Source organism: Chlamydotis macqueenii, chromosome 18 (assembly GCF_036417535.1).
Source record: "Chlamydotis macqueenii isolate bChlMac1 chromosome 18, bChlMac1.mat, whole genome shotgun sequence".
Classification (NCBI taxonomy): domain Eukaryota; kingdom Metazoa; phylum Chordata; class Aves; order Otidiformes; family Otididae; genus Chlamydotis; species Chlamydotis macqueenii.
In genome coordinates this window covers 6,969,625-6,994,691 of record NC_141573.1, presented here as the reverse complement: position 1 = coordinate 6,994,691, position 25,067 = coordinate 6,969,625, and the positions used below count along the sequence as shown (strand labels likewise).

General features: G+C 54.4%; 2 protein-coding genes across 3 annotated transcripts; both read left to right on the top strand.

Annotated features, from left to right (window-relative positions):
* Positions 1-14: 14 nt before the first annotated feature.
* Positions 15-12,106, top strand: MYCBPAP (MYCBP associated protein). Its single transcript, XM_086762643.1, has 19 exons — positions 15-84; positions 882-1,006; positions 1,599-1,758; positions 1,883-1,986; positions 2,493-2,667; positions 2,998-3,113; positions 3,842-3,992; positions 4,248-4,363; positions 5,081-5,181; positions 5,839-5,950; positions 6,299-6,488; positions 6,984-7,171; positions 7,740-7,886; positions 8,066-8,350; positions 9,198-9,319; positions 10,061-10,176; positions 10,675-10,808; positions 11,002-11,181; positions 11,668-12,106. Exons 1-19 carry the CDS (start codon positions 15-17, stop codon positions 11,770-11,772), a joined length of 2,697 nt encoding a protein of 898 aa, XP_086618769.1. The 3' UTR covers positions 11,773-12,106.
* A 3,501-nt stretch (positions 12,107-15,607) lies between these two features.
* EPN3 (epsin 3) lies at positions 15,608-24,970 on the top strand. 2 transcript variants are annotated; one of them, XM_086762045.1, is made up of 10 exons: positions 15,608-15,774; positions 18,371-19,026; positions 19,388-19,506; positions 21,079-21,162; positions 21,451-21,558; positions 21,668-21,752; positions 21,998-22,306; positions 23,156-23,257; positions 23,646-23,867; positions 23,979-24,970. In XM_086762045.1, exons 2-10 carry the CDS (start codon positions 18,456-18,458, stop codon positions 24,296-24,298), a joined length of 1,920 nt encoding a protein of 639 aa, XP_086618171.1. In that variant the 5' UTR covers positions 15,608-15,774; positions 18,371-18,455; the 3' UTR covers positions 24,299-24,970. The 2 variants fall into 2 exon arrangements, with proteins under 2 accessions (XP_086618171.1, XP_086618172.1); XM_086762046.1 differs by lacking the exon at positions 21,079-21,162.
* Positions 24,971-25,067: the final 97 nt, after the last annotated feature.

Genomic DNA, 25,067 nt, shown 5'->3' with positions numbered 1-25,067 from the left:
CGGGCGTCGTTGCCATGGCGTCCGGGCGCGGAGCGGGCCGGCGGGACGCGGCGGGGCTGGCCGCCTCCCCCCGCACCCCCCCGGGTACGGCACCCCCGCGGCACGGCCCAGTGCGGGGCACGGCCGGGGGCACCGGCGGCCGGGCCCTGAGCCTGGCTGGTGCCCTCGGCGCGGCCTGGGCCTGGCTCGCACGGCCTGGGGGTCCCCGCCGCTCCCGCGCTGTGCGCTGAAGCCACCGTAAACAGCCGCTGCCCCGCGCAGTGACCCCCTCCTTTTATTATTATTGTATATGTGGTTGGGTTTTTTTTTTGTTTTGTTTTGTTGGGTTTTTTTTTTACATGCCAAGGCACCACGCGTGTGAAGGAGCCAGCCCCAGCTGGGGGCACTTGCAGGTTAAGGATAAAGGGAGAAGCAAATCCCGGTGGGATTACCTCAGCTGTGGCCTGTGCCCTGGAGCGCTGCCCTGCGCCCGGCTCGGCTGGGGTTTTGCTATTTAAGTGCTATTTTGCTGTTTAGGAGCTTCTGAAAATCCAGTGGCTTACTCTCTGAGTTGTGCTTGGTGAGCGCAGTGCAGGTGGAGTAGAAAACTTCCCAGGAATTTGTTCTTCTGCCTGTGGGAAGCACAAGCTGTGTTTATCTCATCCATAGTCTCTCATCTGGCGTAAAGTGTGAGACAGTTGAATCCCACTGGCCCACTTTGGTCCTTGTAGCTTCTCAGAGTTTGATTTTCCAATTATATATTTTAATTGTTCTGTGCATCCTTGAAAAAAAAACAAAAAACAACACCCCAAAATTCAGTTGGACATGAATTACCAGGCTGAAAGGGGAAGGTGGTGTTTCCTTGGGAGACTGAAGAAGAGGTCTCTTCATCTGTTTTTCAGACAAGAAGGAAAAGACACATGACCTGTCCATCTCTACAATTGCAGAAGAGCCTGAGCCCCCTTCATGTGTTCTGCAAGGAGATGATGTCCAGGCGCTTGCAATTAAGGTGGAGGACCTGGAGAAAGTATGTATTTTTACCGGCAGAAACAGCTGCCGTAACTGACACTCATTTTGTGTGTTTAACAGAAGGTGCTGTCCATTTATTTAAACCCAAGCCTGTTCTTGGAGTTCAGTTCTCATTGCATTTTGTCTGTCCTGCTTTTTATGACTTGTCAGATCATGAAGTTCAGTTGCTAAAAGTAAAGGAGTATTGATCCTTACACAGCCTTTTCAAATGGAAGGATAAGTCATTTGCTTCTTGAAAATTAGATTTCCAACTTTCTGGTCTAATAAGACATGTAAGTTGTTTGGTAACTGTCACAGTGTTCCTTCCAAAACTCACATAAAACTGTGTGAGTGGAAACACTTGGCAGCAAGTGACACATCAGAAAACTATTGGGAAAGCGATTTTAAACTCTCTTTGGCCTGCCCCAGTTGTAAAGTAGAGTCCAGAAAAGTAGGATGGTAACTAAGCTGGTATCTCCATGGTGGTGTAACGTGCCTCCTGGGGGAGGGACAGCCCGTAATATGGCTTCACACATATCCTAGAAGGATCAGAGGGAATGAGGGTGAGTCAGTATGTACCTAATTGCATTGTGACTGTTTATTTTCTGAAGCTCCATGCTCCACGCCTTCCCCATGATGCTGGGAGAATTCCAGTTAGGAGGAAATACCTCGTTCGAAAATATCAACCCAAAGAGACAAAGAAAGTGACAGATCTCCTCGTAGCGTATCCTGCTTTCCCAAAGGCACCCAGGGAACCACTGACTTTTTCTGGTAGGGTTAAACTGCACATCTTACCTTTGGGGTTTGGTTTTGCTAAGCCTAGCTTTAGTGACCTGGCTCTGGAGTTGTTGTTTTTTTTTTTTTTTTTTCTTGTGTGTGTGTGTGTGTGTTTTAGGACCAGGACTGTTTGGTGATGGCTGTGAAGAGATTCTCCCCCATCACATTTTGGGAAGTCTCCAGGAGTTCAAGATGGAAGCCTTAGCCAGAGGAAACACTCAGGTTGGTTTGTAAAGTTACGAAAATGCTGCTGTGTGGCACTTTTCTAGAGGTGGAGTGCAGTGCCTACAGTGCCTCTTGATGCTTTCCAGCGCCTATCAGGAACAGGTCAGGCCTGAGGTGTGGTTTTCCCAGCCTCATCATACTCTGTGGAGAGGGCTTGCCTTCAGAGAAACTGCACCAGCAGGTTTTGAGGCCTTGCGTGCAGGATGAGGTCATGGAGGGAAGAATTACGGAGGCTTCCTCTTCCACATGCGCTTCTGCTGATGGCGTCAGGCTTGCAAAGGAAGAGCTGGTGTTGCAGCAATGCCATTGCTCACGTCTAATTACTCAGCTAAATCCTTCCATTGTTCTGAGTGTGTTCCTAGTGCTCTGTTTTTGTTCCTCTCAGAGTGATGAAGCAAAAGTACTGTCAGTCTGAAGAATTCTTTTCTCCTCCCCTCTGCCATTCTCCTTGTGGTGGCCATGTGTGCATGGAGAGGTTAGTTTAACATTTCCTTTCTCTTCAGATAGCAGATTTTACTGAGGTTTCTCGTCCAGATGTTGCTGCGACAGCTTTAAGAGAGGAACATGGAGGAGAGAAGAAGAAAAAGGTTCATCAGACCCCACCAGCAGAGCACAAAGCTCTCCAGAACTGGCACCGTAATATGGCAATCAGGAAAAAGCAGGAGAAATATCTAGGAGGTGAGAAAAGCTGAGGCCCCGTTCTGTGAAATTCTATGTGCAGATGAGGGAGTTTGGTGGCACCACAACAAGCTGTAGTGGTCATAGCCGAGCGGGGTTAATCCTATTGCTTTTGCAGTCTGCTTCCATGTTCTCAGAGCTCCCCACACTGCTAGGGCTAGTGGCTGTGGAAGCTGTGGGGAGGGGAACTGGTGGTTCTGGCTGGGGGAAGGACGGTGGACTTGGTACTGGACAGTGTAAGGGGGTTACACGTGAACAATAAAGAGTAGTGGTAAAGGGTGTGCCCAGGAGAAGGTGCAGCACCAATGATTTAATGTTTTTTCTTTATAGAAATTCTTCAGAGGCCAGAGAATGAATTGCTGATGAGTATCTCAGAGGATTACAGGCAAATGCAGGAAGAACGTGATCTCATTGACCGGAGTCTCCCTGCCCTGCTTCCTGGAAAGGTGAGAGCACCTCTTCCTCTGCATCCTGATTGCTCTGCTCTGGTAAAAGAGCCAAGACACTGGTGTTATGAGTGACATATCTGAAGACCTGTCATTAGATATTTATCAAAGATGCCCTAAGTCCTTCAGCCTACTGTGCAAGCAGAGCTTTCAGTGACTTCAAAAATAAAAACATGAACCATGCTCTCTGTACTGGTCAGAGGAAAGTGGTGGTGTGCTTTGGCTCCTTGCTAACGACCTGCTGAACGTGGAAACGTGCCATTTCTTGGTTATCACCAAAGACTGTTGTGCACGGGGAGGTGGCATGGGGATGTCCTCCGATTGCTGCTCCAGGAACAGGAGGATCTGATAGCTTCAGGCTGAAATTTTAGTGATTGCTGTGGAGAAAGGGGTATGGGTAAGTCAGAACAATTATGGGAGTGTGCTATGTTAAAATATTTTTTTTACATTTATAGCACTGTCAAACAATTTGCATTTATCTGAGGCATTATTTTAATATCATTCAACCTTCATGTACCGCTAGTTAGAAGAAAGCCTTCTTTTGTCTTTAACAGCAGCCTGATAGAAATTTTGGCTTGCTCTGCAGAAAGTGATAATTTATAGACTTTTAAAATATCCCTATAGGCAGAGTTAGCCCCCTTCTTCTTTTTGGCTTCTAGTCCCTCTGAAAATAGCAGGCAGCTGTACGCCTCTGAAAGCGTCAGTGGGAGCCTTGTTTTCCGCCTTAGGGCTACCGAAGCGGAAGCGAGTTCTGGAGCCAGCCCGAGTGTATTGGAGATGAACTCACCGGCCTGACGATGACGCTGACTCAGAGAGAGCGTGGCTACTCAGAGCCAGTCACTCATGTGGGGAAACCCCACGCTGTCCACATGGAAACGGGTAAGGGGGCGTCGCAGAGAGGTGGTTCCACAGAAATGGGGGACAAGTGTGGAGGGAGCAGCAGAAAGAGTGACTCCTGCAAGTACGGAGGCTCATGCTATAGCTGTCCCTTCCAAAAGCTGCAGCACAAGCTACTACCCTGTCATCTGTTGGACCTCATCTTTAAAACACCATGAGACCAAAGTCTGGCAGAGAGTGAAATTGATAGGCCTGTGGGTTTGGAGACAGTAAACTCTTGTATGGGTATTTCCACAGGTCTGAAGCCTCCCAAGAGGATCTCTTCCCATCTAACCTGGGATAAGAGTCTTTTCCTGAAACATCGACGGCAGGAGCTAAAGTCTGTCCTAGAGGAGCTAGATTTTTATCAGCCGGTAAGACTAGAGGAGCAAGAACATTCTTTGCATCTCTAATCTCTTGTAAGATGCTGTAGAGTAACATAAAATTTCTAACAACTGGATATGAAGAAACATTAGGAATCTAAAACTTATCCCCACAGTACTTATCTTGGAAGTTCCCACATTTCCAAAGGGCCACACCCATGGAAGAGATGTCTGGCTTCCCTAAGTGTTGTATGGAGTAGTCTAGGAGCCACAGAATAGGACCCTGAGCAAGCAGCATGCTTGCCAAGACCTAGGCAATAAAAAAAACCTGCCAGATACTGGTGTAGGACTTTGATTTAGTGCCTCAGGGCAGTGGGAATACCTGCTTGGGTGTCTTACCCATGTGGAAGACACGTATCTGAAATAATCTTCTGAAGGCAGGTAGCCCCTCCTCTTAAAAACTGAACAAACCTCACCTTTTTCTTTCCAAAACCTGGCTCTGGGGATGAGAAACCTGTGGGAAGGGACTTCTCCCATCTGTGCGCCATTTGTAGTGGGGAATGCAGTCATTTAGGATTTTCGGGAGACCCAGAATTGGTTCCTTCCCATGTCTCTTGAACGTTCGTTGGATACCTCTAAAAACCATTGTAGGAGCAAGATATCTCAACTTCGCTTTACTTGACTCAGTTGGTACATTTGTCTGGAATTTTAACTTCCTTTCTATAGAAAAAGAGAAATGGTGAGTTGGTAATTTTTCTGTATTTCCAGGATCTGGATGGACTGGAGGTGATCGGTAAAGGGCAGCCTTTCACATCTGTCTCAGCAGAGCCTTTTCCACGTTCTACCACTTCTGAAGAGTCTGACACCCTGTAAGTTTTACTTAATGTCAGAAATAAAGAATTTGGGGTGTGCAGCACCAGTCTGTAAGGGTATCCTTAGCTGTTCTTGTCCAGAACAGAGAGGAGTCTCCGTTGGGGCGCAATAAAAAGCATATTCTAATATTATAATCACCAGACTTAGGAATCAAGCAGTTCCTCTGTGCCTTGGGGCCTTGTGCCTAAGGAGCAAGAATCAGAGAAAAGTTTTTTTTTTAAGCCTTTCCTCCAGTCTTCCCTCTGTGTGGCTCCAGAGCTTACATTAGGCAGGGTGGGGATTCTGCTCTAAATTACCTCTGTCTGGCTGTCTTTTTCCAGCCTTCTGTTTCCATCATCAATTTGCCTTTTTTCCCTGTCCTGTCCATCTGTAACAGGCACAACCTAAGGGCCTCTTCTTATTCAGTCGTATACCCTCAGCCTTCCTTAGGCAGGCATCATTCTTTAACGTTCTGGCTGTCCTGTCCTCCTTGATGGTGACAAGTCGCTAGCTGGAGTTTACCACATCTGCAGGGCTCTGTCCCTGAAGAGATGACTATGTGGAAAAGCATTGGTTGGGATTGTTTCTTACAGGGTCTTGTAAATCACCTTTGGTCCTCCCCTCTCTGAAAGTGAATTTCACTCTGTGAAAACTCTGGTTCTTGTTTTCTTTAGCAGTGACTTCTTATGGGACTATCCTGATGTGCTTCCAGAAGCAGAACTGGGTCCATCTTTAGATTTCTGTGGCCAGCCTGCTCGTTGGATCAACTGCATCACTTCTTGCAGGGTAATTGTGTGCTTTTTATTGTTTAGTCAAGCTAAGCCTGCTTGAGTTCCCAAGTCCCAGCTGTACAATGAGTGTCACTCCCAGGCCAGAGAATAGGGGATATATTCTGAGCAGAATAGAGTATCTCTGTGTTTGCTCCAGAGACTTCTAGAAACAGAAGGAGTTGCTCACTCTGTGGTGTGAAGCTCAGATTCCTAGACTCTCTGTATAATGGCCACTTCATTGGACCTGCCTTACAAGTTCTCCTACCAAGGATCAACCCCTTATTTGTGGTATGACTTCAGGCAAGATAAATCCTGCCAGACAGAGTAGAAATTGTTATCTTTGTCTTTTTCCTCTTCCTTGTAGCATGAAATTGGCATTGCTGCCCGGCTCACCTTTGAGACTGTGACTGGTGAGAAAGCTGAAAGCTCCCTGACTGTGAGCAACGATGGCACAGCTGCCATCTGGTACAACTGGATGAGGCTTCCCCAGCAGATTCCCTCCAGAGAAACCAAGGGGACGAGGATGCAGTGTTTTTACTTTGATACCAGACCAGGTATGAGAGCTGCTGATCTCTGAGACCTTTGTACGTAGAGCCAAGGAGTTATCTGAGATGCTGAGTCTGACTAATGGCAGAGCAAGCCTGTGGGATGATTCTCCTTAGGAAGCCACCCTGAGCGTCAGAGCTGAGTCACGTCAAGAGAGGTGTGCGAGGCAGATCCCTTTCGTGGGACTTAAAGGAAAGGAGGTTGCTCCTACTCTGAATGTAAATGGATGGAATATTGAGAAGTGAATCATTTTCTGATGGCAAACTGGGCATAATCTGCCAGAGAGAGTACTGAGCTTGCCGTAAAAGGAACGTGCAGCGGAAATAACACCAGTTCAGTAACATGGTGGCTAGGAATAAATCTGGAAGGAGAAAAATAGCTGGGTGAAGTGTGGTAACCAGCTAAACTACGGGAGAGATAAGGACGCTTGGGGTGGGGTTGGAAAAGGGTCAAGTTAACCAGGTGGTTTCTTGCAGACCAATGCATTTTGTCTCTTATTTCAGGTGTAATTTTGCCTGGAGAAACTAGGAAGTTCTCCTTTCTTTTCAAGTCGGAGAGAGCAGGTATTTTCAGCGAGTCCTGGGAATTTAGGACACATCCTCTGTTATTAGGAGGAGCTCTGCTGCAGGTGACCCTTTGGGGAATTGCTGTGTATGAGGATAAATTGGCTGACCTCAGAGAGAAACTGGAGGTAACCAAGCATGTAACTGGGTAACTGTGAGCTTTGAACTTAATATGCAAATGGAGGATAAGGGTGGGAGTGGATGACATGGTATTTTTATTGCTGTGCAATTAGAGCTGAGAGTGAGATTATTATTTGCAGGACATCTGTACATACTTGTGCAGGTTTGCTAAATAAAATGGAAGAACTCTGCAGTCTATTGTAATGTTGTTAATAAAGATGCGATTGTGTCTCCTAAACTATTCATGCTGGTCCTTTAAAGAATTAATTTTCTGTTCGTAATGAATGTCATTGATTACTTAGTGAGGATGGAATTATCTGTTGTACACTACAATATCAGTTAAGGTATAAATTGAAAATTACACTGCGCTTTGAAAAGTATAGTGTGGGGGGATTTGTGGGGTTTATTTGACAAGCTGTTGTAAGCATTGCTCTGCTTGGTGGGGTTTGCAGTTACCTTTGTCCTTCAAACCCTGTGTAACGTATACATGTGGTTACCATCGTGGGTGTGAATTTGTTTGCGTGTCTGTCTATGGAACAGGGACTCACACGTGTTGTTCTTGTTGTGGTGCCTCAGAGTGACCTGGCTGCTCAAGAAGGTGCTGCTATAGTAGGAGAGACCCTGAAGGAAATTCTTGACCAAATTCGGACCCCAGAGCGCACCCCATCTCCTCTGTGTGCCTATATCACAGAAGAAGAGCTGTTCCACCAGAAGAATCCCAAGGTGATGCTTGCTTTTTGATGGGCTACACAACTGAAATAGCAGGGAGAGAAGACCCACAGGGCTGGTGCATCCCTGGGTTTCTGGAGGCTGGCATAGTCTGCCACGGTGGCTTTAACAACAAGGCTTGTAGAGGAAAGGCATAGCTCATTTTACTGTTTACCTTTTCCCCATTATCACAGTTGCACTATCAGCATGAAGTGGTAAAGCAGCTGCATGAACTATGGAGACAGCACATGACTGTTCCTTCAGCCTTTGAGGAGAAGGTGCCCTCGGGCCAGAAGAGGACTGTGGAGGACACGAAGTACCAGGAGAGTACCTCAGAGGCTCTCCCTGCTCAGGGCAGCACCGCAGAGGTCCCAGGTTGGAAGAAAACATCTGAGGAGGCTCCAAGTCAAATGATGAACGTGGAGGAAAAAGAACAAGGCCATTCAGGATGGAACTTCTCCCTTGAGGACTTTAAGCAGGTGGTCACCCCTGTTCCCTCCAGTGCTATGACAAGCTGGTGGTGTTTTCATTTCCCTACAGATAGCCCAGTCTCCCCCAGTGTGAGCCCACCCAAAGGTCTGCTTCCAATGTGCTGTGAGTTAGAGATGATTTATGATGTGTGTCGCAGAAAAGCACTTCAGCTGTGCTGACCACACCCTCAGTGCTCTTGTAAAGAGATTCCCAAGAGAGACTTTGAGGGCTGTTGTGTGGAGAAGGAAAAGAGAACCACACAATGTAATAGATATTTTAAGCTCTTCCCCTGAAAGCTTTCTGTCATCTTAGGACTGAATGCGGGGGGCAGGCTAATCCTACAGACTCCTGTGGCTTCCCCAAAGGCTTCTCTCCTTGGAGAGTCCTTTCTATTCATCAGAGCACTAGAGGGGCACTCATGACAGGCTGTGGGTAAAGTGCAGACCTCCCTAGATTAAAGCAAGAGTAGTTTGGATTCTGTCAGCATGGTTTTTCTGTAGTGCTCCCTTGAAAGCCTCACTGCTGCTTTTATAACTAATCTTTACTTTGGGGCTGTCTGGCTCGCTAGAATCCCTGTTCTCCAGCACACCTGTGATGTTGCAAAGGGGCTTACTGTGGATCTAACTGGGGGTCTGGGATTGCTCCCCAGATCTTGGGTCGCGTGTGCACCTTGGCGACATCCCAGCTGTATAGGAGGCCACACCTGGGTGTGTAAATGCCAGCGCAACCTGGTTTTGGACCGGTGTCCAGAAAGAGAGCTGTCGTGTGTTCCGTTGAGCTCAGGGTCCACAGACTGGGAATGAAGACTGGGAAGAAGCACTCACTCCACAAACTCTGTGTTTTCTCTCTCATCAGGCTGTAAAGTCAATCCCCAAGGAGGAGCAGCGAGAAGAAGCACTGAGCCAGCTCAATAAGGCAGCGCTGGAGCTGTGTGTTGAACAGAGGCCAGCTCAGTCAGACCTTTTGTATCAAACCTGGTGCGTTACCTTTGCAAGATAAAGCTTGTAAATGCATCGTGTGATCAGCAGCCTTAGCAAGCTCTGTTGCAAGCGTTGTGATTCAGAGTGCAGATAATTTTATGAGGTCTAGAAGTCTTCTTTACACTCTGGTTTTTTTATAGATTAATTGTAGCAGCTGTCTGGACCCAAATGCCTTTTTTTTTTTTTTCCTGGAGATAAGTTTAGAATATTAAGTTAATGTCATTTTGGGCAGTATTCAAGATTATTTCTGGCAAGATTATTCTCGTCTATATTTATGAAACTTTTGGGTAATTTTCTGTACCCTTTTACTCAGATAACTGTATCCTCCCTCATTTAGTCTCTCTGTTTTTTACTGAGGCTTTCAGACTGTAAACATATCAACAGCTTCTAGTTGCTTCCGAGTTAGAAGGGTGCAGGTTCTTCTTGGTAAACGCAAAGAGCAGGTCGATGCTGATTTATCATGTGTCATGTTGAAGAGCAGGATCTAGTTTCACAGTAATATCTGTGGGTCCGTATGAGCCTATTGGTTTGCAAACCATAGAGACCTCGGAGAGCTCAAACATGAGGAAAGTAATTTATCATCCCTCTGCACGGGTTTTTAGATGGTGGGTGCTATTTTATTGGTTTAGTTGGACAGAGCAGCTCTCAGCCGTAAGGTGCTTTTGCTCCTGGGCACAAGGTAAAACAAGATGGCAGTTGCTGTACTTGTCTCCCTTCTGATTCTGGTACTTTGCTCAGTCTCCAGCTGTGGCGTGAAACAATTGATGGTCTGGTGAGTCACTCTCTGAAGCTGAGATCCCTGCTTGGCTTGCCTGAGAAGGACACCTGTGTAGACGTTGTTCCAGAGGAAACAGGTAAGTGTAGTTTTAGCACAGCAGCCGGTTTCTGTGGACTGTTGGAAATCCAGAAAATGTGCTGAATTCCAACTGAAATGGCAATTTCAGCACTTCCCCCCTCAAAGCTTTTATAAGAAAATGCATCAGAAAAAATGGGAGACTGTGCGATAGTAACTGTGCTCTGCGGTTTGGTGTCACTAAAAAAACTACCACACAAATGCGCCTTTTAATTTCGCTAGATGTAGCCATGGTTTTCACACAGGCTAATCCAGAAAACACTCTCTTGCTATTAGCTGTCTTACAGGCTTGTTCTGATACACGTCTGAGACCTGTTCATTCCTTATTTAAACAAAGTACTCTTCAAGGTACTGTTTTTCAGTGCAGTACAGCTCAGATTGATAAAAAGAGGAAAGCACATTGCAAAAGTAATGTACTTCTGCCGCATGAGTGCAGTGGGCTTGTCTTTCTGGATGTGAAAATGTTGCTTTTGGGTAATTGACGTTCATTCTTTTGTAGTGGAAGTAAAGCAACCTATAAAAGGAGGAAAGGAAGATAGAATAACCCCTAGGAAGGAAGGGAGAAGGTCATTGGGTAGTAAGGGTAAAGAAGGCAAAAGAAGAGGAACAATGACAGCAGGGAAAGAGAAAGAGGTATGTGTTGGGGTACCTATTGAAACCAAAGTGTGATCCATTCAGAGGTTGTATCCTGAGTTTGAGCTGATTTCCAACCCAGGGAAAGAGGTGCTGCTTCTGGGAGGTGCATCTTGCAACAATCTGAAAGGTGTTCTGACCTATGGGTTTTGTTGTTGTTTGTTTGTTTATTTGTTTGTCTGTCCCTAAATAGGAAAGTCCAAGCAGCAGAAAGTTAAAAGATGAGAAAAAGTTCAAATCTCCTGCTTCATCGCAGTGGGTGAAAGAGAGCGCACAGCCTGTGGAAGCTGTAACTACAGACAGAGTAGAAACTCCTCAGGAGCAGATGGATGCTATTTTGCATGGGACATACCAGGAAAAACTTTATATTGAAGTGAGTCTGACCAAAGCTTATATGTTTGTTTCTTGGTTTTTGTTCTCTGCTTGTAAGCTTGCATTGAAGATTAGGTGGAGTGGTAAGCTTTTTGTTAAGCTCAGAAAACTGACAACATATGTGTGTAATTTTGTAGCAAGGTAAGTGTGAAATACAAAGTAAGATGTCCTTTATTCCAGCCTGGGATCTGTTAACATAAATCCCGCTGTCACATGCGGGATTTCTGTCTGGGATGTCTTTAGCATGCTTGCGGACTCTTGAGGGATCAGCAGAATTAATTGTATCTCAGATAATGTTAAACACACTTCATAGCCAGAAAAGGTATTATTAGAGCTGAGCTCTGTTAGCAGGCAGCCGCTTTTATGTGGTTGTCTGCGTGCCCCTACGTTACAGTGCTCCTGCGTGAGAAACCATCTCTCTGTCAGTCTTGTCAGGATTTCTTCATGTGTTTTCGCTGCAACTGCCTCCTGTTAATTTCTGCTGCAGGTTTATGGGCTGCTGGATTCAATGGTGAGCAAAATGGTTTCTTTATTTGAGGATCTAAAGAAAAAAGGTGACCTAAAGTGGGAGAGAGAAGCCCTTTGTAACTAAAAATAGACTTGCCTTAAAAAAATAAATAAATATTTACACAGATTGAGTGAAGATTCTTCTTTCTGAAGGGATGCAGTGATTACAAATACAGGGCTGCCTCTTTTCTGGCATGCTGTGATGCAAGACTATTGCTAGATCATCTGTTACTTCTACAGATGATCGCTTGCCAAGAAGAGACAAGGCAAGAAATATCACAGCCTCAGAAACTGTTCAGACTAGAAAATACTGGCATTTCTGCTAAGGAAGAAGAATGTAAAAGTGCCAGTCAAAAGTGCCAGTCAACATGAGATATGTGTTATTCTTTGTTTCTCGATCTTGCTTGGCTAGCAGGTGAGTGAGCCCAAGTACCAGGACGATAACTTGATAAATGGGATGGATTTTTCTATCCTATTCTGGACTGCTTGTCCCGTCTTCTCTCAGGACTTGCTGACAGCAGGCTTCTCTGAGGCATTCCAGTGAAAACACGCTGTCTGAAGGGGTGTGCCACCCTGCCTGTTTTTTCACCCATGAGTTTAATTTTTGTGCTGATCTTGCCATCTCTTTCCATCTAGCTCGAGGTACCAGGTCCCATTCTGAGCCAATTCCTATTTGCTTCCTTCTCTCTTGAATTAAAATGAGTGAAATTCATGCCGTAAATATTGTGAGCATGGTAAGGCCTTGTGTTAGAGCCACCCTCCTGTCTCTGTCGGTCTGCGTGTGCGTCCGGGCTTAACGCTGCTTTCTGTCTGGGTTCCCTTGTGCGTCACAGCTGGAATGGAGTTTTTCATGGAGGCATCTCAGGTCTGAGTGTTGCACGCCCCGCAGCTGGGCTTGGGTTGGAGCAGGTTTCCAAGGCAGAGCAAGCTGTGTGCGGGGTCTCTCTTGACCTGCCACCAAGAGAGACCTGGCCTGTGTCAGTGAAGTGCTGTCTTCCTGCTAAAGCAGCTGGACGGCATTCCCCAGAAAGGCTTTGGCCCTGTGGAGAAATGACATCAATGTAGATTATTAATTGAGGTTTGTGATACCTTTGGGGTTCTTAGGCAGCAGATGCATATCCGCGCTGAGCATTGCTGTTACGAATTCTGGACGTCGCTGCGCAGTTGCACCAGGCGCGGGTGCCTCAGGCACGTGCTCTTCTACATTGGCAGCCACACCGACAGGCGTCTTGGAGCTGCACGTAGTGTAAAGTAAGTGTTCCTTCTGCAGAATTGTTTTCTTTTGCTTTCTCATTTTAACTCCTGTGTTGTCTCTGGGGAGAGGATATATTTTTCCCCTTGTCTCCCAGCAGTACCGCAGCATGGCGCAGTTTATATTTTTTTTGTTGGCCAGGTGAGGCCCCTCATGTTTCGAGACAGTTTCTCTTAGCTGGGTGCGGGAGAAGCGCTTTGGCTTCCGTGGAAGCCAGGAGCCTCTTCTGGCTCAGCGGGCACGAACACACGAAGGGAATGTCTCTGCTCAGCATTCCTGCAGTGAGAATTTCAGCAACATTTTGAGAATTAGAAGGAAAAAGGCCTGAAGTTGGGGTGTGTCTCACAGGCTCTGACAATAGCTCCTGCCTCCCTGGAGATGATTATCAGCTTGTGAATATGCCCAACTCAAACAGCTCAAGCCATCTGTTTCTAGACAAGAGGGAGTCTGCACATTATAGAGGCAATGCGATTGTCTCAAAGGCAGGAATACTTTTATTTGGTAGCTTTACCCTAAAAGATGGCATAGCCTGTTCATGAGATCCCTGCCTCCAGTCCAGCCTGTAGAACCCGGGCTCTGTGTGCACCTCTACTCAAAGGAAAACTTGTCAATACAAAAACAGGTAGATGGGAGCTTCACGTCAGCCACGTACCGTGGGAGAATGCCCTGTGCTGGTCTCTCCTTCCCTTCCAAGGTGCCCAGGGCAGGCAGGTGGCATAAGAACTTCTGTAAAGGAGAACAAGCCCAAATGCTGTGAATAGGCTAATTTTTTGTCATAAATATTGCCTGTGTGTCGTGGCTGAACTACGACACCGTGCCTGTCAGAGCCTTGGACAAGAATGTCCTCAAGGGACAAGGTACCAGCAGCGCACAGGAAGGGATGTGCTGGTCCAACAAGTGCAATACTCTGCTGTCTGGCTGCTGCAGCTTTCTCTGAGCCAGCTGCTTTTTTTTTTTTTCTTTTGCATTGATTTGTGGAAGTTATGCGAGTGGAACTGCAGTGGAATTAGAGCTGGCTTCCACAGAACACCTTTGGAAACGTTACCCCTTGCTTACAGGCCTGGTGTGAGATGTGGGTTCCGTCAGTAGAGCAGAGACCCTCGGGGCTGGTCAGCCCTGCGCTCTGAAGGACGCCTGGAAGTTCCAGTCCCTATAACGCAGCCAGGCAAGGAGAGTATTCCTTCTCCTCTCCCAACCGTGGGCATTATTTGAATTGGTGTTAATAATTTGTGTTGTGTTTGCTAAATAACTGAGGTGAGCGACCTTCCTGGCCTTGGGAGCTGCATACCAAACCCATCACGTGAGTCGGGGCCTGAAGACACCATAACTGTTAAAGAGGCCGGGAAGGGGGATTTCAGGAAAACGCCGCAAGCAGAAGTGACAGTGCATTTCCAGAGGCTTCTCAATGGCAGAAGGGGGTCTGGGTGAGCAGCCAGCTTGTGCAGGGCTGAGGGAAATCAGATTTAGAGCCTTGCTGCATTCCACTTCCGACAGCAGGGTTGTGGGCCACCTAGCAAAGCAAACCTCACCTTTGTACAGCTCCGCTGCGGCTCGTAGGGTGTTGTCCGCAGTTTGCTAATAAAAAATCAATGCATGAAGAGGGGCAAGCTGGCTGCCTCGGCTGTCTGACACTGCTGAACTGGGAGTTCTGGGAACAGAGGAAGGCTTGGATTTTAGGCAGCCGTGAAGAATGCCTCCCGCTGCCCAGGCTGGGATGTTCTGCTTGACCTGGAGGATGGTTTGGATGCTGGAGGTGCTCTTCTCATGGGCTGCAGCTGGCAGTGGGCCTAGATGCACATTCAGCTTGCATGGCCAGAGCCTGTCGGGAAACACAGGCTGAGGAGATCTGCAAAGCCCCTGGAGGTACACAGCCTCCCCGCTGCCTTCTCCCTGCGACCCACGGCAGGACCTTCCGTGCCGGGGCCTGGGGCGAGGTCAATCTCAGCTCTGCGCTTTGCTCAGCAGGAGCATCGGCAGGAAGGCACGACCCCCCTCCAGAACGTCTCAGCACACAGGAGCTGCTTTCCATTATGGAAAATGTCAGTGATATGAAAAAGATTATATATATGCATAATACTTGAAGGCCTGTCAGTGATTAAAATGGAAGGCAGAGGCTGGGAGAGAGGGGGTGGCATTGAAAGGATCGAGAGACATGACTTACTTTGTCATGTCATCTGATGCCTCCCTCTCTCCCCCCAGCCAGGCTCAGGGAGCTGTTCAGAGCAGGGGAAGGATCCGCTCCAAATTTAGAGCCTGGCAAAAAAAAAAAAAAAAAAAAAAAAAATTAACAAATCCAAATTACAGCCGTGGCCTTGGGTACCGGAGAGGGAGCTGCATTATAAGGAGGGTCGGCATCCCTGCGAGCCGCTTGCGAGCCCGGGGACGCTGATTTATGTCTAAAAATAATGGAGGGAGGAGCGGGGGGGGCGGCGGGGGGGGGAATTAAAAAAAAAATAAATGAAGCCAAGCAAGCGGCAGCAAGCAGCGCCTGGCTGGCTGCCAGCGAGGGGCAGTGACTGAGCATTTACAGCATCCCCGCCTCCCGCATGCGGCGGGGCAGGGGCTCGGCGCCGCATCCCCCGGCGGCCGGTACCGCACCGCGCTGCACCGGGACGGGGGCGGGGAGCGGAGGGGGACGGGACGGGACGGGGCGGACACCGAGCGCCCAGGCAGGAGCCGGGCCGGGGCTGGGGTGGCCCCGAAGGGGTTAAGCCGGGACCTGCCCAGCCAGCCCGGCAACTCGGCGGCGCGCAGCAGGCAGCGGGAGGGCTGCGGCCGCCTCCCGCCCGCTCCCACCGGCACCGGGACGGCGGGGCCGCGCTCGGCTCCGCGCAGGTAAGCGGGGCTGCGCGCCCCCCCGGCAGCCGGGCTGCGGCGGGGGGACGGGAGGAGGAGGAGGAGGAGGAGGAGGAGGAGGAGGAGGAGGAAGAGGAGGAAGCGGGGGGAGGAGGAGGAAGGTTCTGGACGCCGGGGGATGCGGCTCGGTCTGGCGGAGCTTCCCGGGCCGAGACCCCGCGGTGGCGGCTGTGGGGGGGCGGTGCGGGGCCCGGGCGGGCTGCGGGGGCCGGCGGCGCTGCCGAGAGTTCTGCCGGGAGCTCGCTCCCCGCCGCTCCGTCCCTGCCCAGCCCCGCACCTGGTTAGGGAAGGAGCGGGGCCTTAACTCCCCCCCCGGCTTCCCCCCTGCTCCCAGCTGGGCCGCTCTGCCCTCTCTTCCTGCCCCCCATCCCCTCCCGCTCCCCCTCCATGTTCTCCCTCCTCGCCCCCGCAAACCCTCCGCAGTCCCCCGCGTGGGCAGTGGGGACCTGTCCCCACACCCCCGTGTCCTTCCCCCACCTGGCAGCCTCCTGCTCAAGGTCACTGCAGTAATTCCATATGAGCTGCCGCCTTATCTCCCGCACAGCTTCTGTTTCACCGCCTTTATATTCTGGGGTGGCGGGGAGGGGGATATTGTTTTTGATAAACCCCGCTGCTTCTAACACCGCTGGCAGCGCTCCGGCCAGGGCCGCGCTCCTCATCCCAACCCTGCATCCCATCTCTTCCCGCGCAGACTTCCCGGCCCGTCTCATGGCGGGTGAAGTCCAGCTGGGATCGGGTCTCCGGCTGGGACGAGCGATGCCGGCGCCCATCACGCTGGACCGGGCTTTGTCCTGCCAGGAGACCTGTTGGAGGCAGGAGGGACCGTCCTGCCCTGGAGGAGTGGTGCCGGTGTTTGCCGGTGTTTTCCAGGCCGGTGGCACCTTTGGAAAACACAACTTTTATCTCCCGCCTGGGTGTTGGTTGGAAAGCAGAGCGCGGAGCCAAGTCCTGGAGGACTTTGCTGCCTTGCTGCCCTTGTCCCGAAGGTGTTTCCGCACCAGGCGGGCAACGGCGTGCCCGTCCGCACCGCGGGCTCTCCCGGCGGGATCCAAAGGCCGCGCTGATGGGCTGCGTTGCGAAAGGGAATCGATACGGGGAAGCGTCTGGAGAGAAACTTCGGCCGCCCGTGAGCGTGGCGGTGCCAGGCTCCTCTCTGACTCATGGGGGACGTTGCTGGCAGAGCCGTGGGGTGCCCGGCTGCTGGCCCGCGGGAGCAGGAGGCGCTGGACCGGTCGCACGGGTTGTGTGGGAGCGTGGCGGGCGCTGTGCGTGGCTCGTGGGCACGTCGGCATGGCCCTGGCCCAGCTCCGGCGCAAGGGAGCCGTGTCCTGAGCCAGGAGAGAGCTGGACACGGTGTGGTGGCCACAGTCCGGGGAGGTACCAGCACCCGAGGCGCGTGGTGGGATGGCCGCTGGTAATCGCTGTCCGCAGGCGCTGCTGCGTGGGGGAGATACTCCTCTGCTCGCACGCGTTATCTCGGACGGGGAAAAAATTGCCAGTGAGTTTTGTTGCAGATGCAGCGGGAGCCCTGGGAGCAGCCCGGCTCCCCGAGCCCGCGGTGCGGCCCTGCTGAGGGCAAGGCAGCTCCAGGCAGCCTCTGCCTCCTGCCTTTGCTTGGCCCTCTGACAAAATGAGGGTAAATGGTGTCTCCTGCTGCGAAGGCGAGGGTTAGGACCGGCACAGAGCAGGGGACAGAGTTGCAATGGGCTCACCTGAAGATGGGCCCAGCCTGACCCACGTCATTTTGCACCCGGGTCGGGTGCAGCACATCCCAAGGATGGGCGCCAGAGAGGTACCAGGGCAGCTCCTGGCTGTGCCAGCCCCGGCTCTGGGTGCAGAGGAGGCTCGGGCAGATCAGGGTTTTTGGGAGAGGGGGGGAGCGTTATCCATCCTGCTCGGTGCCCTGGCGCTGGAGGTTAGCACCCCGAATTCGCCACCCCGCAGAAGGCACGCGCTTCTGTACCCGCAGCCTCTTGTGGGTGCAAAATTAGTGAGTTTGCTGGGAAAGCCCACCCAAGCAGCTGCCAGCGCTGGGAAGTTGCAGCAGGCTCTGACTCACGGCGGGGTTTGGTTTTGCACAACACATCCTTGGGGGCATCAAGAGCCTTGGGGCGATGGCCGGGGCGCGCAGGGCCATGTGCAGCCGCAGGTAGTGCATCTGGGGGTACAGGGGAGCCCCTGGCTGGCGCGAGGGCTGGGGGGCCTGAAACCAGCTTTGCTGGGACGGTGGGGCTGAGGCAGGCGAGATCTGGAGGAGGGAGCTGCCATTTTCAGGTGGTTACTTTTAGAAGCAGAAATGCAAAGTAAAATCTCCTCCAAATGTTGCTGAATCCAGAGCCAAATCTCTTGGCGGCTCTGTGGTGCTGGGTATCGGCTTACTGTGAGATTTCTTTTCCCCTTGAGCATCCTGCATTCAGGTTAGGGAGCGGTGGCAGCCCAGTGAGGTGCACCTGACACCCTGACGATGGGCGCTTCCACCTTGAGCGGTGTCCGGGGTGCCAGCTGAGGGCTCTGGGGATGGGTCTGGGTGGCTGGGGCGACGCTGAGGTCTCTGTGTCCCTGTTCCCCGCTGCAGACGCCGGTGAGGCTGTGGCCGTGAGCACTCATCCCTTCTCCTCCGTTCCTGCCCGCCACCAGCGGGTCTGCGGCACCGCACAGCCATGACGACCTCGGCGCTGCGCCGGCAGGTGAAAAACATCGTGCACAACTACTCGGAGGCGGAGATCAAGGTGCGGGAGGCCACCTCCAATGATCCCTGGGGACCCCCCAGCTCCCTGATGTCGGAGATCGCCGACCTCACGTTCAACACGGTGGCCTTCGCCGAGGTCATGGGCATGATCTGGCGGCGGCTGAACGACAGCGGGAAGAACTGGCGTCACGTCTACAAAGCCCTCACCCTCCTGGACTACCTCATCAAAACTGGCTCCGAGAAGGTGACCCACCAGTGCCGGGAGAACCTCTACACCATCCAGACGCTGAAGGACTTCCAGTATGTGGACCGGGACGGCAAGGACCAGGGCATCAACATCCGCGAGAAGGTGAAGCAGGTGATGGCGCTGCTGAAGGACGAGGAGCGGCTGAAGCAGGAGCGGGCGCACGCGCTGCAGACCAAGGAGCGCATGGCCCTCGAGGGCATGGGCAGCGGCAGCCACCAGGCCACCTATGGCCGCCGCGCATCGCCCTACGGCGAGGACTACGGCCGGGCGCGGGGCTCACCCTCCTCCTTTAACTGTGAGTGGTGCTGGCGGCTCACTGGGGCTTGCTGCGGGGTGGAGGCAGGCGTGTTCGGTTTGCGCCCGCCTGGTGCCCGTTGCTCCCCTACACCTTTTGGAGGGGCAGCGGTGAAGCCCGACTGTCCCGTGCCGCGGGCAGAGGTTTGGCTGGGCCGGGGGTGAACCCCACCAGTGGTGGCAGCTGGCAGCACCCCGAGCCTTAAACCCAGGGCTCGTTCATGGTAGGGAGCTCTAACGAGGGGCTATGTCCTTTGGGGAGGCCACGCTGTGGGGCTGCGGGCATTGGGATGGGGCCTCGGGGAGGCTGCTGATGTGCTCCCCAAAATACCTGATGTTTTTTCTTCCCTGTTCCCTCCCAGCATCATCCTCATCCCCACGGTTTGCCTCCGACCTGGAGCAAGCGAGGCCCCAGACGACGGGCGAGGAGGAGCTGCAGCTGCAGCTTGCGCTGGCCATGAGTCGGGAGGAGGCAGAGAAGGTAGGGGGGCTCTGTCTGCCCCAGGGAGCGTGAGGCCGGGCATCTCCCTGCATGGGTCATTTCCAGGGAGACGGAGGATTTTTGAGGGCTGCCTGAGTCCAGAGCATGCATCCATAGCCACACCAGGCTGCTCACGCTGTGCCCGGCACCCAAAATCGCCAGCAGGCAGATGGAGGCATGAGCTGTCCCTGCTCCCCAACCTTGTACCAGCAGGGACAGGACCAGGCTGACACCCGTCCAGCCTCCCAGACCCCAGGGTGAACTTGGAGGGGTCTTCTGGTTTCACCACGACTCCCACAAACTTGGCTGCCCTCTTCCCCCATTTCCCGTGCCTTCCTGTGGAGGTTTTAGGAGGCGATACCTTGCCCAGCGCTGTGGTTTGAGTGGTGGCTGGGGGGGCAGCAGTGTTCCCCGGGCTGTGCCTGGGGCTGGGGACTTGGTGGGGCCGGGTGCTCCCTCCTTACCAGCCAATCCTTTCAAACTGGGCTGGAAGCAGCACTGGAAAACAGCACCAGGAGGAGCTGGGCAGGGATGCAGGCAGAAGCGAGCTGCTGTCCCCAACCGTGATACTCCCCCAGGGCTGTCCCCTCTCCTACCTGCCAGCACAGCCCCTTTTCCACCAGGGACGGTTTATTTGCGCACCGGCTGAGATTGCCACCGGCTGGGACGGCCTGTGCGGAGCACACGGGTACGGCCGGGCACACAAAGTCAGAGGGACGTGGTGACCGAGGGGCTGCGTGCCCGGGCCGGTGGGTGTCCCCCCGGGGCTGGCACCAAACACCCCCAGCTCGGCTCTTCCGGGGCAGAGGACATGCTTCAGAGATGGTGCTTGCTGCTGCCCGTCTTCCCTGCCCCATGGAGGCTCTTTTGGAGACAGAGCAGAGCGCGTATCCCTATTTTTGTCCTGGAATTGCAGTATTAATAGCTTCCACATGCTGCTGTGATGAGCACTGTAGGAACAGGCTCTTGAAAGCATTGTCTGTTGGAGTCCATCTGGGCTATGCACATGTGTGTACACTTGCACACGCTTGTACACACGTGCACACACGCATCCCCTCCATGAGGTCCTGGTTCCCAGCCCTGCTTGGTCCCACGCTGCTGGACCAGCATCAAGGGCAGGTAATCAGGGCTGTACAGGGGCAGCCTCTCCCCAAAATCTGCCTCAGGTCTGGGCGCTTTTCTCCCAGCAGAGTGGGGCCAGGCAGGATTCCCGATCCAAGGCCAGTCAGCATCGCAAACGCTGGCTGGCTGCTGCAGTGAGGGAATGCCTAATTGATTCCCTCTCCTGCACCAACTGCATTGGAGTCCCCGAAAACCTCCCAGGGAAGGTGTTGGCTGCCTAATTTAGAGTCGCCCCAGCCTAGATGCAGAGACAGGTGATGGAGTAGAGGTGGTTCAAGCGTGTAGGGGCACTGGGCTGGGGGTCCGCAGGCAAAGCCAGCTGATGGGCACAGAGGAGCTGTGCAGGCAGGTGAGGGGCCGTGGGAGAGGCAGCAGAGAGGACAGGGACCTCTGAGCCGTCCCGCGAGCTGAGGGCAAGCTGAAATGTCACCCAATTTCCTCTGTTGGCAGAAGCCACTTCCTCCAATTTCCAGTACAGACGAAGAAAGGCAATTGCAGCTCGCGCTCGCGCTGAGCAAAGAGGAGCACGAGAAGGTACCTGTGCCCCGCAGCCCCGGGCGCTCCTCTCTCCTTGCACTTGGGCTTCTCTCTGGGGTGCCGGAGCCCGAAACGCCACCTCGCTCTGGCAGCTGCTTTGCTTTCACTGCTCCGGGGCTGTCTGCTGAGTGCTCTCCTGGCGGGCTCAGCCCCAGAGGAGCCGTCTGCTGGGATGCTGGGACTTTTCGGGGATGCGGTGGCAGCTCTTGTGTTGGGTCTGTCTCCTGGAGAAGGTGGTGGCTGTAGGGTTGCTGAGCTGATGGGCCCCGTCCCTTGTCCCCGCAGGAGGTGAGGGCTTGGCAAGGGGAGAACGCCCTGCTGCAAAGAGCCGTGGAAGAGACTGCCCAGGGCAAGGAGGAAGAGGAGGAAGAAGACAAGATGAAGAAAAGCCAGGTACAGCATTAGGGGCCTGGATGGCCACACAGCCAGCCTTGGGCTCCGGGATGATCCTGCAGGTCTGCCCTGGGCTTCCCTTACCTCTTTATTCCCTTTCTGTTTGCAGTCCTCTATCCTGGAGCTGGCAGATATATTTGGGCCGGCGCCAGCCCCCTCCAGCCACACGTCTGCCGACCCGTGGGATATGCCAGGTGGGAGCAATTCGCACGCAAAGCTTGGGACAGTGGCAGAAACCTCTCCCTTCCCTCTGTCCTTCCCCAGTCCCCAAGAGCTCAACAATAAGGACCTCTTGCTTCTCCTCTCTCTGCTGCCTAGTCTGTTGCATGCCCAGATGGTGCTGCTCTAAGCCGTGGTCCCCTGGGAACATCCCCGCCACTCAGCATCCCTCCGTGCCCTGCACTCTTCCCCTCTTCCACAGCTTCCCTTCTTCTTTCAGATATGAAACCCAAAGCGGAGCCGGCAGCCTCTGCCTGGGCCGGTGCGCCTGACCCCTGGGTGCCGGTCCCGGCCGCTGGTGGGGAGCCCCTCTCCCAGGCGAGCGCTTCATCCCAGCAAACCTCCGCCGGGCCCTGGGATTTCCCCCCAAGCACCACCACAGCTTCCGACCCTTGGGGGAAGGCGCCCTTGTCTTCTGGCTTCCCTCCTGCGGACCCCTGGGTGACGGCGTCCCCCCCTGCCCAGGTCCCTGGTTCCACGCCGGCTGTTGACCCTTGGGCCGCTGTGGCCGAGCAACCTCCTAACCCTGGTAAGAGGCTCGATCGGCATTTTGGCTTTGCTGGGGACCGCGGGCAGCGCTGACCATCGCTGCCCTCCTGCGAGTGGGCATCCCGGGGTGCTCCCCCTTTCCTCTCACGGCGAACTCTGCAAACACTCCCTTCCCGCTCTCCTGCCCTGCAGCGGGACCTCCGCTTGCCCCTTAGCAACCTGAAGACTTCAAGGAACTTGTAGGCTTTATCTCTGCACAGAATAGGCTGCTTTAATGAATGTTGCACGGTTAATGGAGCCCTCCTGCGGACAGCAGCCGAGGTGACGGTGCGTCCGCCCCCGGTGATACCTGTTTGCTCCCCCAAACCAGCCTGATGTGCCCTGCTGAGACGGGACGGTTGCCGCTCGCAGGTGCCACGCCGCAGATGGGGAAGCGGTTGTAGGAGCAGCCTGTGTTTCAGAGCTCAGAGCCGCTCTCAGTTCCTCCTCGGTGCTTCCTCCAGCCCCGCAGAGGTCCCGCCTGTGCTGCCCTCGGTTTTGGTCCCTGGGGAGGAGAGCAGAATCCGGCCGGGGGGCCAGCACTGTTGTTAAAGCATTCCTGCAGGCCTGTCCCCGCTGGGGCTGGGGAAGGGACCTGCCTGCGGTGAGGGGACAGCTGCGAGCAGTGCAGGGGCCGCCTGGGTCTGCAATGACCCCGAAACGGTCTGGCTCATCTTAGCCCCTCCCGGGCCAGTGCACGTTCCCAGCCCTCAGCCCCGCGTCCCATCACCGCACGCCCTCCTCTCTGTCTCCTTGCAGGCAGCCGCCCCTGCCTCTCTGCTGCCTGTACAGCTCCTGCCTCTCACCTCCCCGCTTGCTCCCCTCCTTGAGTCTCACCTCTTCCCCCCAGCTCCAGGGGGAGATGCTTTCGACCTGTTTGCCAAGCCCCCCGACCCGCTGGAGCAGGAGCCCTCGCAGCCGCCCTCCTCGGTCAAGTCCAACAGCCCCGTCGGTAAGAGCCGGGGGAGCGGGCAGGGGCCGATTTGGGCAGGTGGGGACGGTGATCCATCCCTGCCCGTTGCAGGGAGGCAGCTCCAGGGCTGGTCGGGCTGCGCGTGGCTGCTTGCTGGCACGGTCAAAGCTCGTTCCTACCCGCAATGGGGCGTGCCGTGGGCTTGGGCTGGCCCGTAGCTGAGGGGGCAGCTCCGGTCCCCGTGTGCGCCCATGTCCCCAGCCTTGCTGTCTCCCACGGTGGCGTGGGGAGAGCTCAGCCATGCCATGGCGATGGAGCTGTGACCTGGGGCCAGATGTGCTGTTAGCTAGCCCATGCGGGGATGAGGGTGACACTGTCACCCTCGGTGTTTCCCAGCTGGCTCACACGATTCATCTCCCCACTCCAGAGCTGGACCCCTTCGGCGATCTGTTCCCCAGCACCAGGCAGGACGGGGCGAAGAGCTTCGACCTCGCCAACCTGGCCGACTCCCTGCCCGAATCCGGCAAGGAGCGGAAGGACTGTAAAACTCCTGAGGCTTTCCTCGGCCCCGCCGCCTCCTCCCTGGTCAACCTGGACTCCCTGGTCGCGCCTGCACCGGCCTCCAAGACGCGCAACCCCTTTCTCTCGGGTAGGTGCCGGTGTGGGGTGCCGGTCACCCTGGGCTGGGCAGAGCGGGGTTTGGGGAAGAGGAGGGCTGGGGATGGCATGGCTGCCCTGACGTGTCCCATCTTCTTGCCAGGTCTGAGCACGCCGTCCCCCACCAACCCCTTCAGCCTCGCCGAGCAGCCCAAGCCGACGCTCAACCAGATGCGGACCAGCTCGCCGGTGCCCGGCCTGCCCGCCGGCATCCCCGCCAACTCCATGACCTACAGCGCGTCCCTCCCGTTACCCCTCAGCAGCGTCCCCGCCGCCGCCGCCGCCCTCCCTGCCTCTGCCAGTGCCTTCCCCCAGGCTGGCACCTTCCCCGAACTCCCCAGCAACTTGCCGCAGCCTTTATTACCGCTGAGCGGCCCCCCGGTCCCGCCGTCCGCTCCGGGGGGGCTCAACCCCTTCCTCTGAATCATCTGGACACGTAGACTCTCGCCCCTTCCCCGGCTGTTACAAATCTCGCCCCTCGGCCTTTCTTCCCACCAAGACTTTGAGGAGCGGGGGACCAGCATTTTGCTCGCTGCAGGGGAGGGTGCCCCCCGCGCCAGCCCCCTCCCCAGCTGGGGGGCAGCCAGCATGAGCCCCCCCTGCGCTTGACCGGCAAGAGGGGACCCCCTTCCCGTTGGAGGGCTGGCGCCACGGTGGGGGCCATCCCAAGGGCTGTGGTTTGGGGGGTCCGGTGCAGCGGGCTGGGCTGGTGCATGGGGTCTCGCTGCTGGATGGGGTTCCCCCACCCCGGGGTAGGGGGGGCTTTGCCCCAGCACCTGTGGGGGAGCCGGGCCCGGGGGGAGCTGGGGTTCCCCCCATCCATGCTGCCCCGCAGCGGGGTCTCCGGCTGGTTCGCGCTGCCCTGGCTGTCACCCCTCGCCCCGCGTCCTGCTCGCTGCCCCCCCCACCCCCCCCTTCAGACGGAGCGACCGGACAGGGCCCCCGCGGGGGCAGCCGCCTCTCCGCCCGCTGCTGGGCCCCGCTCCGGGCCTAGGGGAAAAGGGAAGGGGGGGCGGCGGGAGGCGTCGGTGCTCGGGCGCTGCTGGAGAGCGGCGGCTCCGGGCCGCCTGCGAGACAATAAAACGCTCTGACCGACCCGGTGTGCGGCTCCCGCGGCGGGCGGGGAGGCCGGGCCTGGTGCGGGGGGGGGGGGGGGGGGGGGGGGCGGACCGGGCCGCGGCGGTGCCGCCCC